Consider the following 14,413-nt stretch of genomic DNA (forward strand, 5'->3'; position numbering starts at 1 on the left):
AAAGGGAAATATAAATAAATTATAGCTAAACAGAAAAAAAAAAACTGAAAAAAATAAGAGCTAATTGAAAATATTAATCTAAATAATAAAATCTTAATTTTAAATAATACAAAAAAAAAACCTGCTGCAGTGCATTCTGGGAATTCCAAACACCAGCACAATACTTAAGATCTCACAGTTCATCTATAAATACAGTATACAAGAGATTGCTGTACTACAGCACATACAGTACACATACAACATCACAGTCACGTCCAGTTTACTGAGGTCACAGAAGGGCAGTCGTGGCTAGCGAGTCTGACTGGTAACCCAAAGGTTGCTGGTTCGATTCCAGTACCGGCAGGAAATGACTGAGGTGCCCTTGAGCAAGGCACCTAACCCCTAATTGCTCCCCAGGCGCCACAGCATAATGGCTGCCCACTGCTCCAGGTGTGTATCACGGTTTACAGTGTGTCTGTGTGCTCACTACTACAGTAACTACTTCTAATGTGTGTGCACTAACTTGGATGGGTTAAATGCAGAGGACAAATTCCGAGTATTGGTTACCATACTTGGCCTTCACTTCACTTTCACAGAATACGGTCGTGGTAGTAATAAATTATAGAACTACTACTGTAAAAATGACTTAAGTAGAATGCAATAAATCCACACTAAATGTTTTCCAGTGTAGTTCAGTTTCTGGTGTGATAGTAGCTCATCTTTCACTGAGAAAGCTGCAGATCACTGAAATGAAAAGGAAGAGGTCTACAGAGGGAACATCTGCTCTTTACATAAATACATGACACATGCAGAAATATCAGATGCTTTCTGCACCAACTTCTCACTAATGAGAGAATCTATTTTCCTCTCATTCTGCCCCCAAAACGCTATGGCCGGCTTCACAAACAATTTTTGCAGAGCCTTGTATAGTGAATACTGAGAGTCTCTGGGCACGTAAAATAAGCAGTAAACCACAACAGGCCATGCAATGATTTAATCATATTTTTTTAGGCATTGATAAAAAGCAAAAGAAACATTTAATGCAAAATTAATCTTAGGTGTGAAGTTGAGATCAGACACTCGCACTTTCACCAAAAATCAATCCCACCATTCGGCCCAACCGCAGACCCTCAGTCTGAAACATAATCCTTATGAGGCACAACCTTCAAACGTCTCAGCAAGCTTCCATCTCAAACAACTTCAACATCTGTGGCCTCTGATGGGGGACGATGGTAAGGTGAAGCTCAGAGGGAAACATAAACCCCAAACAGGAACCTACAATACATCCTGAAGCTCCAATTTGTTGTTGAGTCTTGAAAGTCATCCAGGGCAATGTAACATTGCTACAAAAATGAACACAGAGCATGCATCTAAAAATTAAACTTTAGTTAGCACGAAATGGAAATTACAACTGACTTTATTACCATATTGTGCCATATTTCTGAGTGAAATGGCTAACTGAACATGACATGGAACTTGATTTCAGTCCTCGGCTGTTCATTGGCTTGTGAAAAGTGAGCGTTGGATACTGGAACAGAGGGTGAACTGAATACGATTGACTGTAGTGCTGCCTTGCATACACTACCATTTAAGTTTGCGGTCAGTACCATTTTTTTTTTACAGAAATTAACATTTTTCTGCAGTAAGGATGCATTAAATTGATCAAAATTGACAGTAAAGATATTTATATTTGAAATAGAAATATTACATTATAATTGTTCTTTTGAACTTTCTTTTCAAAGAATCCTAAAAAAGATATATCAGTGTCCACAAAAATGTTACGCAGCAAAACACCACATTTCAGCATTAGCCAATATTCCACCGCCGGCCCGATCGTTCTTAGAATGATAAGGAACGGTTACGGTAATTTCCACTTGAACTTGGTTCGAAACAGCACGATTATAAACCATTCTCAGCCCGGAAGTGTGCTGGTAGAATGTGTGTAGTGACGTCGCCACTCAGGATTGGTCACATACGCCAGTTCGGCACAGGATAGAACGGTTAAGAAGTTATTTTTTTCATCAAATAAATGCAGATTGCAAAATGCAATTTAAAAATAATGTACGTCATTGGCATTGTGTGTGCATATCAGAGGAATAGCAAGTTATGACATTTTTAATTAAATAGGTATAAGGTAAAAACGCATATAAAATGTACAAGTGTAAACTTCATAATACTACTATGATGTAAATTTAGCTTCTTGTTTTTTAATATTGTAGAGTTTATAATATATCAGTTCTGTTATATTGCCTGTCTGCCATTTTTAATGATATCAGACAGTGTTTATTTGCTATTCTCCTTCACCTAAACCTGAATGTCCAAAGAGAATTTAATTCCCTATTCTCCAGTAAACAACATAAATAAACAAACTTGATAACAAATGTAAATGATGGTGTAGCTTTAATGTTGTATCTTGTCAATGCTTTTACTTCTTGAAAACATGCATGCAATGGAATCCATGGTCCCCAGTACCTCCAATTGATCAAAAATCTGTAAAGTCAAATAAAAGCAAAACACTTGCTGCTATTCCAGTGCTTGACCCTGATAATTGCTGCTTGAAGCAAAAACTCATTGCATTTGTTTTTTAAATGCATAAATTTGCACCTGGAATCTGGTTGATAAATTTTCACTCATAGCAGATTTCACACATTTCACTCATAGATCAATTGATCACTCATAGCAGACAATAACTATTACCCTTAGTTTACATTTCAGTATCTACATCTTCTAGTGTAAACAGCGTTATATTGACCATCAACGACCCTATATCAATATTGGCTACGGAAAAATACAAATTGGATGAGCATTATTCCAAAATGTCCTACGACAAAAGTTTACTTCCACCCTGTGCACTTGAGCCATAAGCAGCAGCACTATGATAATGGTGTGTCTGCACTGAGATGGTGAGAGCTCATTAATGAGGAATGCCAACCTCAGGAGAAAGAGGGAACGAGACAGATGCTGCTTTATAGGCATGATGCCGACCCTGGGCCGCAGCAGTCAGCTCCACTGGGGCTGACACAAGGTAACCATTGACAGCCCAAATGCATCACATGTGACAATGCAACAAACACTGATTCAGCTGAAGATGTCTGGACACATGCAGAATGCGTTATGAAGAGGAATACTTCGGGTTCAGCACAAGTTAAGCTCAACTGTTCATCAAGTTTGCAGAAAAATGCTGATTACCATATATATATATAATTATATAAATTAATTATATCCCTCATTTTTGTTTAAAAAAAAGCATGATGTGCTTATAATGGAAGTGAATGGGGTAGAGATGCGCGGTTGGCGGTTACAGCCGCGGACTCCGCGGATAAACCGCGGATCGGGCGGATGACGTGACGAAAAATTATATTTAAATTAAATTCGGGCGGGAGGCGGGCGGTTGAACCAATCAAATGAAAAATATATGTATTCATCAATCAGCGGACGGCGGGCGGGTGCGGTTTTGAAAATTGGTCAAAAACGTTGGTGCGGATGGATGGCGGACGGATGATGAGTCTTGTGATGCGGTTGCGGATGAAATAATAGCCCATCCGCGCATCTCTTTTTGTGTACTAGGTTTCATGGCGACAACATTGTTAATTTGGATACATCTTTACACAGGAGTGGCTATTAAGTGATTCTATGTAGCAGACAGCAGACAGACTGGAATTAGCTTTCACTGTTATGCTGACGATACTCAGCTGTATATTTCTTCAAAACCTAACGAAACTTAAAAATTCACAATACTAACGGAATGCATAGCTGATATAAAAAAATTGGATGACTAGTAATTTCCTACTTCAAAAAAAAAAAAAAAAAAAGAAGAGATTCTAATTATTGGACAAAAAACTTCCACACGTAATAATCTAGAATACTGTCTAACACTTGATGGCTGCTCTGTTAAGTCTTCGTCGTCGGTTAGGAACCTGGGTGTGCTCTTTGATACCAATCTTTCATTTGAAAGTCACGTGTCTAGTATCTGTAAAACCGCATTTTTCCATCTTAAAATTATATCTAAATTACGCCATATGCTCTCATTGACAAATGCGGAACAATTAGTTCATGCGTTCATGACCTCAAGGCTAGATTATTGTAATGCTCTACTATGTGGTTGCCCTGCACGCTTAATAAACCAACTACAGCTAGTTCAAAACGCAGCAGCTCGAGTTCTTACCAGAACCAGGAAGTATGACCATATTAGCCCGGTTCTGTCAACACTGCATTGGCTGCCTATTAAACATGGCATACATTTAAAAAATGGCTGATTACTTACAAAGCACTAAATGGTTTAGCTCCGCAGTACTTGAGCGAGCTTTTAACGCATTATAGTCCTTCACGTCTATTGCGATATCAAAATTCCGGCCAGTTAATAATACCTAGAATATCAAAATCGACTGCTGGCGGTAGATCCTTTTCCTATTTAGCACCAAAACTTTGGAACAGTCTTCCTAACATTGTCCGGGAAGCAGACACACTCTGTCAGTTCAAAGCTAGATTAAAGACACATTTCTTTGACCTAGCATACACATAATACATTATAGACTTCTATAATTCAATGTTAGGCTGCATAGATTAGGTCAGCCTGAACCGGGAACACTTCCCATAAATCCTGATGTACTCGTTACATCATAAGAAGAATGGCATCTACGCTAATTTTAGTGTCATTGTTTATCCCGAGGTTTTCCCGCAGCCTGCCGGATCCAGATCTGACGAAGGATCTTCGCCTGGACCCGATGACAACGCAGTGCTGAAGTGCCAACTAGTCTCTCCCTATGGAGGATCCCTTTGCCACTCTACAGATAAAGCGTTGTCGGGAAAATTCGTTTCGCGTACCTACCCCGAAGTGACAAAATAAAATAAAATTCTGTATCAAAATTTATAAGAAAAGACCAGTACTTTGTTTAGGCTTGATTTGTAGGGAATTACAAACCTGCGCATATATATTCAAACGCACATAACTATAGAACCAATTCTTAATTCGCATGTGAACGCCATCAGCGTTTATCACAGGTTCGCGTTTAAAGTCTGTGTAGAGAGTAGGGGTGGAGCCGAACCCGAATACGGTATTCGGAAAGCACAAATAATGTGTTTTTTACGAATACTTATTTCGAACAAATACTTTTAAAAATATTTGTATTCGGGAACAAGAAAAACTTTATATCAAAAAGCTGCGTTTCCTCATGAGACATGGCGACCGGCGGTGCTGCTGATGTGGTGGCTGAAATATTTTGGATTAGGCTAATGTCACGTTGTCATAAGGGGTAGTTCACATAGCGCGTTTTTTGCGCGTGCAGATTTCAAATGTAGGCGCGCGGCAAGCGCGCTTATAATAGAAGCGAGCGGCGCGCTGCATAGCAACGACAGACGCCACGGGAGGGCAAGCGCTTGTGGAAAGGAGAAAGCGTGCGAACTGCGCTCTTCATGATTACGAAGTATCAGCAAAGAATTAATTGATTTCTAGCCCTTGCATTAGCTTTAGATATATTTATGGAGATGAGAAATGAAATAAAAAAGCCGTCATTTTGTCATTAATATCAGTCCGTCAGAAAAGCAGTTCTAGGCTTATTCTTGGCTGGATAACTCTTAGCAGGTTTAAAAAGCTCTTTTAAAATTAAATATGAATGCAGTTTTGGATTAAATATAAGTACAGTCAAGTCAAATAAAACATGTTTTATCTCCTGTTTGGTAACACTACAATAAGATACCATTCATTAACATTACTTAATGCGCATCTAACATCAACACATTGAGTGAACAATATATTTTTACAACATTAATTAATGTTTGTGAATGTTATTTAATACAAACACTTGATTGGTCATGTTTGTTCACTTCATTCATTGTGCATTATATAATGTTAACATAAATAATGTTAACTTTTGATTTTAAAAATGTATTTTTAAATGAACCCCAAGGAGAATAATTGCGACAGTATATAGCCTAACTATTGTTTATTGTTAGGTCATTTTATCTATTGTTATCTAACAAATGTAATATTAATGTAGTGTTTTTAATACTACAGTTTCCATCTTTGTAACCGTGATATAAACTTTAATATATGTAAATTTAATCTAAATTAAGCTTTACCGAAATTGTTACCGAGAACCGTGGATTTTCACAGGTATTGGTACCGAATACTGAAATTTTGGCACCGTGACAACACTAGTAGCTCTGTTAGCTTGGTAATTTAGACAATAGGCTGTTGACAGAGTAACATTAACGTAGGTAATGGCTGTTATGTTATTTTCTTTTCAATGACGTTCCTTGTTACATGTTCATTGCTGGATTTATGGAAAAACATCAACCAATATTGCATATCCATAATTATTATAATGGATATAATTAAAGAATACTTACACTATAACGTAAATTAGAAGTGTAACGCAAAAAAAATGGATTTTTACACCTATTTTGAAATTTACTCGAATACAAATACAAATACAAATACTTTTCCCCTCTCAACAAATACAAATACAGATACAAATACCGGTTGCTTTGCACACCCCTAGTAGAGAGAATGGTGTCGTCTTAGCGGCCCCTAATTTAATAACAAATGATCGTTGCGACGGAAGCGAATCAATCAAAACTAACTTTAGCTGGAAAATAACTTTATTAAAGAAGCGCTATAAAGCCAAAACAATCTGTTACCTTAAATTATACGTTTATCTCTGTAAAGCTGCTTTGAAACAATCTACATTGTTAAAAGCGCTATATAAATGAAGATGACTTGACTTGACTATGTGACAGCAAAGCTGAATTGTTAGCATCATTGCTCCAGTCTTCAGTGTCACATGATCCTTTCTGAAATTATTTTAATATGTGGATTTGCAACTCAAGAAACATTTCTCATTATTATCAACATTGAAAACAGTTGTGCTGCTCAATGATTTTGTGGAAATCATGATGTGCTTTTTTCAGGATTTTTTGATTAATAGAAAGTTTTTAATTAAGAAATATTTTGTAACATTATACATGTTTTTACTGTCACTTTTAAATAGTTTAATGCATCCTTGCTGAAAAAAAAAAAAAAAAAAAAAAAACTCTGACCCAGACTTTTAAAATTTCATTTCTATATTGACTTCTGACTGTTTGCTCACCCTACCCAGTGGTGGAATGTAACGAAGTACTTTACTTAAGTAGATTTTTCATGTATCTGTACTTTATTTAAGTAGAATCAATAGTGCATACTTTTGACTTTTACTTCGTTACTTTTTGCAGCAATTATTATACTTTCTACTCCACTACATTTCTACAACGTTTCGTTACATTTTCTGATCAGTTTTCCCCCCTGCCAAAACAGGGATTGAAAAAAATCTCCATGTTTTCGGTGCTGACGTGTTCATGGTGGCGCTGCCAATAAAGCACCTAAGCTGTCACAAAGAACTGGCAAAAGTAATGAATATGTAAAATATAGCAAGGAGACATTTTAATTGTTTATTAATAAACAAGTGTTTTCTGTGTCGGCTGCAAAGATGAAGTTGACGATGCTGACTCGCGATCTTCGCAGTAGCCTAGTGAACGCGTCAGAGAGAAATGCATTTCATATGGATTACATAAGCAGAGAGCAGTCTGTTTTCTTTCGTTTTGCATTGTTCTGTTTAAAAGTAGACATTTAAAGCTGTCTATAGATATATTTATCAGGTCTGTGAGGCAAGTAGGCTACCTTATATGCTGAGTTTCGGTTCATTGAGCTCCAGTTTCACGCGCCGGCGCCTCCGTGTCGTGATTATCTATTTTCTGCTATATTTACTTCTTCATTTATTAAATCCTGGCAATTGGTTGATGAAACATTGATTAAAATTAAGATATAATGAATACAAAACGAAATTCACTTTAAAAAAAGGCTTTGTGCTTTCTATTTGAGGTCTCTGTGAAAGTTTTAAAGCAGTCTTTTAGTGCCGCTTTCAGAGCGCTCACGTCCGTAACGGAGAACTGTCAGGTCCGTAACATTGTTTTTTCCTCATAAATGGGAACATGAAAAATAAAATAAAATGAATATTTTATGTTCTGTGGAGAGCCAACCCTTCTTCATCCGGTGGGTAGTATTACTTTTGGTTTGCACAGTGTAATTCATAGAATTACTAAAAAATATTTTGCCACCTAAAAGTTAAAGATTTTTTGTGTCCTGTAACGCATGTGTAGCCTATTTCCCTCATATTAATTATAAAACGCATGTGTAGACTGATATTTTTCTACTGTCTGGACTCCTTTATTAAGGGAGTATGGATATATAAACAGTTTCAATGTGTATTAAATGCATTTTCTGAGAATTTATATTTCAAGTTTTTACTGCAAATGTCCCGTTTATAACGCTGGAATTGCCCAATATTAAATAATTTATTCTCAACTAGTTTTGTGGTGTAGGTCTACGTATTGTATAATGCTAACTTCAAATAAGGGGTGTGTCGCGATTCTGCCTTCTCACACCGCGACACAGGTTCATGGATCTGAGTGTAGCGATTTCGGATTCATATTGCATATTGTTACAGCCCTAATTATTAGAATATAGACATTAAAATAATAAATTGTTATGTAAGTACTTTTACTTTTAATACTTAAAGTACATTTAAAATAAGGTACTTTTTACTTAAAGCTGCATTCAGTAACTTCGGGATTTCTTCGCTGTATTCTCGCTTTTTGCTCACAGGTTTCTCTCTAGAGCTCCCCCCACAGCTTCGGAATAGATATTTGACAACACTGTTGTAAAAACTCGTTGGCTATTCTCAGACACCAGAGGCTAGTAGATCAACGACATCAAAGCAGATGGGACATTCTTTAAAACGTCTTCTTCATTCGGGTTCGAACAGCGTGAGGGACCGCAATAATGACAGCATTTTAGCAGATTTCTTTTGGCCGTAAAGCAATTGTTTACATCGCGAGACCTGATATCACGCGAGACTTCCTGACGCGGCGGCCGGCGGCCCGCCGGCTCAAAGTTGCAAGTGCGCATTTTCCACTCAGGGGCACCAGGGGGGTGCGAAACGACCACCATTCAACCCGAAATAAGTAATATAACCATTCCAATGACTCCGAAGCTGTTCAGTTAAGGTAAAAAAAGTTACTTAGTTCACCTTTAAGTAGGGTTTTCATTGGGGTACTTCTACTTTTACTAAAGTAAATATGTCTCTGGTTATTTGTACTTTTACTTAAGTACTGAGATTCAGTACTTCCTCCACCTACCTTAGACCATTCACCGGTTTTCCACTCGTAACATCTGGAGTGATCCTCACACATCTCCTCCTCTGTGGGACGAGACACGGGATCACAGAGACCCTGAGGATTGGTGCAGGTCACTGTCCGCTTTCTGCTTCCACGACCACATTCAGAGGAACACTGGGACAAACGAAGACAAGGAGAATTCAGCGAGTCAGAGTAGAACATGAGGAAAATAAGTGAGCAATTGGGTGCAAAGAAATAAATTAAGACATAAGCAAGAGATGGGAAGAGTGCTGGTCATTAAAACAGATATCCTGTGGAGTCTCGCTAACGCTTCTCTCCACTGACTGAATCCACTCTAATGAAGTGCTTACAATATCAACAACATGAAGATCCGAAATGAAATGTAGAGGCTGAAAAACGACCACAGTGCCCTCCATAGGCCAGGACAAAGCCCCACAGACACAAGCACATTTCAGGTGACCTCAGAAAACATTTAAGTCCAATGGTACAAGATGTGTCTCATGAAAGGGGCTTTATATGTGCTCATTCTAACATCATAAGGAGCCATTCATACAGAATGTATTTCTGAATTCTATTGCACAGCTTTTCTATTGTTATTCCAAGTAAACATGCGCTAGACGGACGTTTTTGACCATTGTGTTCCTGCTCTACATCTTTAGCAGCATTCTAAAAACACAGCACACAAATGCTGAAAGAAACCAAGGCTAGAATGAATCTGGGTGATTCCTTTAATGCGAACTGACAGAGACATGTTTTTAACCAGAAATTCCGTCGTCTCAGACTAATATTGCAGGAGTACACGTAAAGGTAAGTACAAACATTTTCTCAGTGTTCATAGTTAAAAAATTCTAAACATAAATGCATTTAATATTTATACTGACATACTTGATAGAAAAAGGAAGAGCCGTTTTAATGTAAAAAAAATCTGATCAATTATTCATAGCAACATTTACATTACTTCAACTCATAAAAATAATTTAAGCAATTTCAACTTTCTTTAATAAGTAATATGAGATTCAGCTTGATTTTTTAAAGTCAGTTTTAATATAATTTAAGTTGAAATTACTTGTACAGCCAATTTGATTATACTTAAAGCAGCAACAGAACTTGTTTGTGGAAATTATTTGTGAAAAGTTTTTGTTTGCCGTTTTGAAACTTTGAACTTGAAACTGTGCTGAGTTATATTTTTTCTTGGTAATTTGGCGTGTAGTTTTCATACTGTATGCTTTGCCCACCCTGTTTTATAAAGGGCCACCCACATTTCTGAACATTTCACCCACTTAAACATTTCTTTATAAGTGAAAGGGCCTCTTAAAATATGTTTAAACGGTAGATCAAATGTTTTCACAAAAGCAAGAGCACAATCCTGTTATCCATGATGTGGTATTTAAATTATTTCTGCTGACTTGAGCTCAAACCTTGGACCATTCGGAGGCCTCCCACACGGTGAGGCAGTGGCGTCCCTCGCAGTATTGTACGCCAGCTGGTTTGGAGCTGAGACAGTACAGGTCTCTGGTGGGAATGTATGTGCCATTTTGCAGCTGATACACGCAGCCAACTTCCCTCTGCTGCAAGCCTTTACCGCAGGTTACTGAACACTGCGTCCAAGCGCCAGTGACCCACCTGAGAGGGACAGAAAAGGTAGAGAAGACACTGATACACTGTCACTGATACAATTACTTAAAGTCAGTGAGTGAAGCCAATTGCAACCCTGTACAACCCTTTACACATTACTTCTGTAACATGACGAATAATACCACCCACACCATACGCTACAATTTACCAAATCCTTTAATCAGGAAACATAATAAAATATAGATGATTTAAGCATCAGTTTGCAGTATGACTGAATATAACAGATGATTATCTTTATTGTCACATAAGTGGTCATGAAATGAACTTGTGATTTATGTTCAGAAAATCTCAACAGATGAAAAAGAGAATAAAAACAGAGCTGTCTTTATAAACTGCTTAAACGACACGATGAAAGATGACAGCGAGACATCTGGAAACCTACAGAAAGCTGTTCTGTCCAACACTCAATTAGATCTCATTCTTACAAGCACCAAAACCAATTTTGCAGTTATAGACAGAAAAAGAGGTGTGCAATTACTTTTCTAAGTGACACTTACATCTGGTGGAGTGGGGAAAAAATGCCACATGTGCCATATCTAGAGATCAGAATGGACCAATAAGCATCCACCTAGCAACCACTGAGAAATATTTTTTTTTACATTTTCCTCAGAAGATGCAAAATCCCAGCTGACAACTTTTTATATATTTTTACATTATTTAAATACTGAATTAAGATCCATTTACATCAAGAGCGATAACTATAACCATAACCCATAACTCACAGTCCACAACAAAACTGTAACAGTAGCAGCATAGAGGAATATTAGTCAATATTGTTGGAATCACTTTTTTTTTCCAGCTCATAAACAATAAAAATATGGATGCTTTTATAGTTATCGTTATATTTATCATTCTTGGTGTGAACAGGCCTGCATTGAATTAACAACTTCACATCAATATTTTTCATCACATCTCCTCTAAAGTGTATAATGTGAGACATATCTGCACCTTGAAAAGCTACAGACAAAGAAATAGCTTTTTAGAATCAGAGCAATCTGAATCTGATTACAATCTGAAACAATCTGCAATTGCCATTTAAAAGATTCAATTGCATTAAAAGAAAAGGTCAAACTTTTAATAAACTGACCAGCGAGCGAGAGAGAGAGAGAGAGAGTAAAATACTGATTCTTGAGTTTAATGAGAGGATACGTATTCCCGGGACAAATGTATATCATTTGAAAAGCAGTACAGTTAATTGCCAAGAATCATTTCTCTGATGCATGTTCTTCCTCAAGGATCATTACTCAAGTTTGTCACGGCTTTCATCTGTATAGAGATGACGGCAACAGAATAGGTTTCGTATTATGTTTGGATGTCTTTTGTCCTGTGTGGATTTGTTGAGAACATTATCCACAATTTGTTTGTTGAATCCAGAAAAAGAGAGGAGACCCAGGCTCTGCTCCAAAACTCAGGCTCTTGTTTTGTGTAAGCTGACAGCACAAAAATGCACAGCTCACACACACATCAGGTAAAATGCTCTATTTTGGTGTAGCCGGTACCTGTATTGGCAGGGGTGGATGTTGCATGAGCGGATTTGAGGTGAAGGTCTGTTCTGCACTTGACAGTAGCTGTCGTTTACTTGAGTCATGGTCTTGTTAACGATTTTCATGCATGACACCACAGTCCTTCTCTCTCCTGAAACAAAACAAATCATTTTCTTAGACAAAAAAAAAAAAAAAAAAAAAGTCACTCAGGGTTTACAATACAATTGTAAATTACTTTGAGTACTTGTTTTTATAATGCATGTCTTGAAAATTAAAGAAATTTGATACAAGAGGCAATGTGTCAGTCATGCCTTGATCACGGTAAATATAATAAAAACAATCAATTATTTTTAACAATAACTCTCACTGTAAATGCGTAGCTAATGTACCCACACTTATGAGTGTACGTTCTACATTAATGCAACATTCAATTATAGTTCTAATAAAAACAATTTTCCAATAAATAATTAGATTTAATAAATTAATAATATATAAATAGTATTTAATATTATTTTAATAATATCTCACACTGTAAACTAGCTTTAATACATAATTTTAAATAATGTTTAACAAATAAATGTATATAATTAAAATATGCAATAACATTAATAATATTTTTATTAATAACTCTCCACATTTACATTATTGCATTTGGCAGACACTTTTATCCAAAGAGACTTTCATTGCACTGAAGATAAATGTGTTTTTTAGTTCATGCATTCCCTAAGAATCAAAAACCCATGATCTTGGCTTTGCTGGTGTCATGCTCTACTGTTTGAACTACAGGAATGTGATTGTCACGATTGACTTAATCCAAAAGATAAGAATGATGCATGATGCAGAATTAACGTTAGATACTTTTAATAACACACTACACATTAACATTGATGACACTGAATCATGAACAGAAATAACTGAGGGCTTAAATACACAGAACGAATGATCAACGGAACAAGAAACAGGTGCAGAACTCAATCAGAAACCATGACAAAAAACTACGAACGAGAACTCAGGCAAAAGGTGACAGGGAAAACGATGCAAACTAAACTAAACTAAACTAAACTAAACTAAACAGAACATGACAATGAAACTATGAACTAGACAAGACATGAACGTGACGGTTATCTATTTTATCTATTATATATTTTACTATTTATAACTAATAACTAATTATAAACATTTTATAAATAATGCTTAATAAAAAATTTCATTTAAAAATAACAATAAAATATATAGTATGCACTAATAATATTTTTTTATAATATTATACACCGTAAACTAGAACACATTCTACATTAATACTCCATCTAATCAGATTTTAGAGCCATAACTGTCTATAGCAGTTGATTTAGATGTCATAAGCAACTGGTCAAACTTTCCTAAAAGAAAAAAAAAAAGCATGGTTATATAATAATAATTGTCTTTATGGCCACTTTGAGACGCCTGCACGAGTTTGCAAACAATCCACTAAGGATGTTAATGTTGGGATTGCGTCGAGGGTACTGCAGTAACTCTGTACTGGGGGTGTTTAACCACAACAGGAGAAACAGTGTTTTCTCTGGCACGTGTGAGCGCCTTCATACCATCTGATCCTGTCTGGTCCACTCTGACCTCCCAACCAGCCATGTCTGATTTCAGGTATTTGCAGAACAAAACATTTCTAATTAGAGATAACAATACGAGGTTATTCCTAGTGGTCATCTATGGAGTCGGGGGTGTTTGGTCAAGACCAAATTAGCAGCTGGGGGAAGCACCAACTCTGCACTGAATTTGCTCGGGACGTTTAATTTGCTGTGAATTCTTAACGTTGTTGTTGCTTCAGAGGGTGGCGGCATGCCAGACTGTAGGATTAGCCATGTCATTAATTTTGTGTTGTTCTACGTTTGCCAAGAAAAACCACGAGCAGTCAGAAACAGAGATTAATTCCTCAGAGCAGCGAGCGGAGAAGGGCAGCCTAAGAGAAAGAGAGACTAGTTCTGTTCCAAAAAGTGTGCTGCCTAGTACCTAGTCAGCATTTTAGGCATCATATGGGTGTCCCAGATGCAAAGCCTGTTCCTGTTGTAAGGCAGCATCACATGTCATGTATCATTCATGGATAAGTCAATCCTACAATGTACCGTAATGAGCCCACTGCAAAAAAAAAG

At 36.8% G+C, this 14,413-nt stretch overlaps 1 protein-coding gene across 1 annotated transcript in view; it reads right to left on the reverse strand.

The window, feature by feature from the left end:
• adamts17 (ADAM metallopeptidase with thrombospondin type 1 motif, 17) overlaps positions 1-14,413 on the reverse strand; it is a 138,894-nt gene that overhangs the window by 10,446 nt on the left and 114,035 nt on the right. Inside the window, exons 19-21 of the mRNA XM_084406112.1 lie at positions 12,285-12,420; positions 10,569-10,773; positions 9,151-9,303 (exon numbers count right to left, since the gene is read on the reverse strand). Coding sequence (XP_084262238.1) covers positions 9,151-9,303; positions 10,569-10,773; positions 12,285-12,420 — 494 coding nt within the window. The remainder of the gene's footprint in view (positions 1-9,150; positions 9,304-10,568; positions 10,774-12,284; positions 12,421-14,413) is intronic.

This window comes from Rutilus rutilus (genome assembly GCF_951802725.1).
Source record: "Rutilus rutilus genome assembly, chromosome: 3".
Classification (NCBI taxonomy): Eukaryota; Metazoa; Chordata; class Actinopteri; order Cypriniformes; family Leuciscidae; genus Rutilus; species Rutilus rutilus.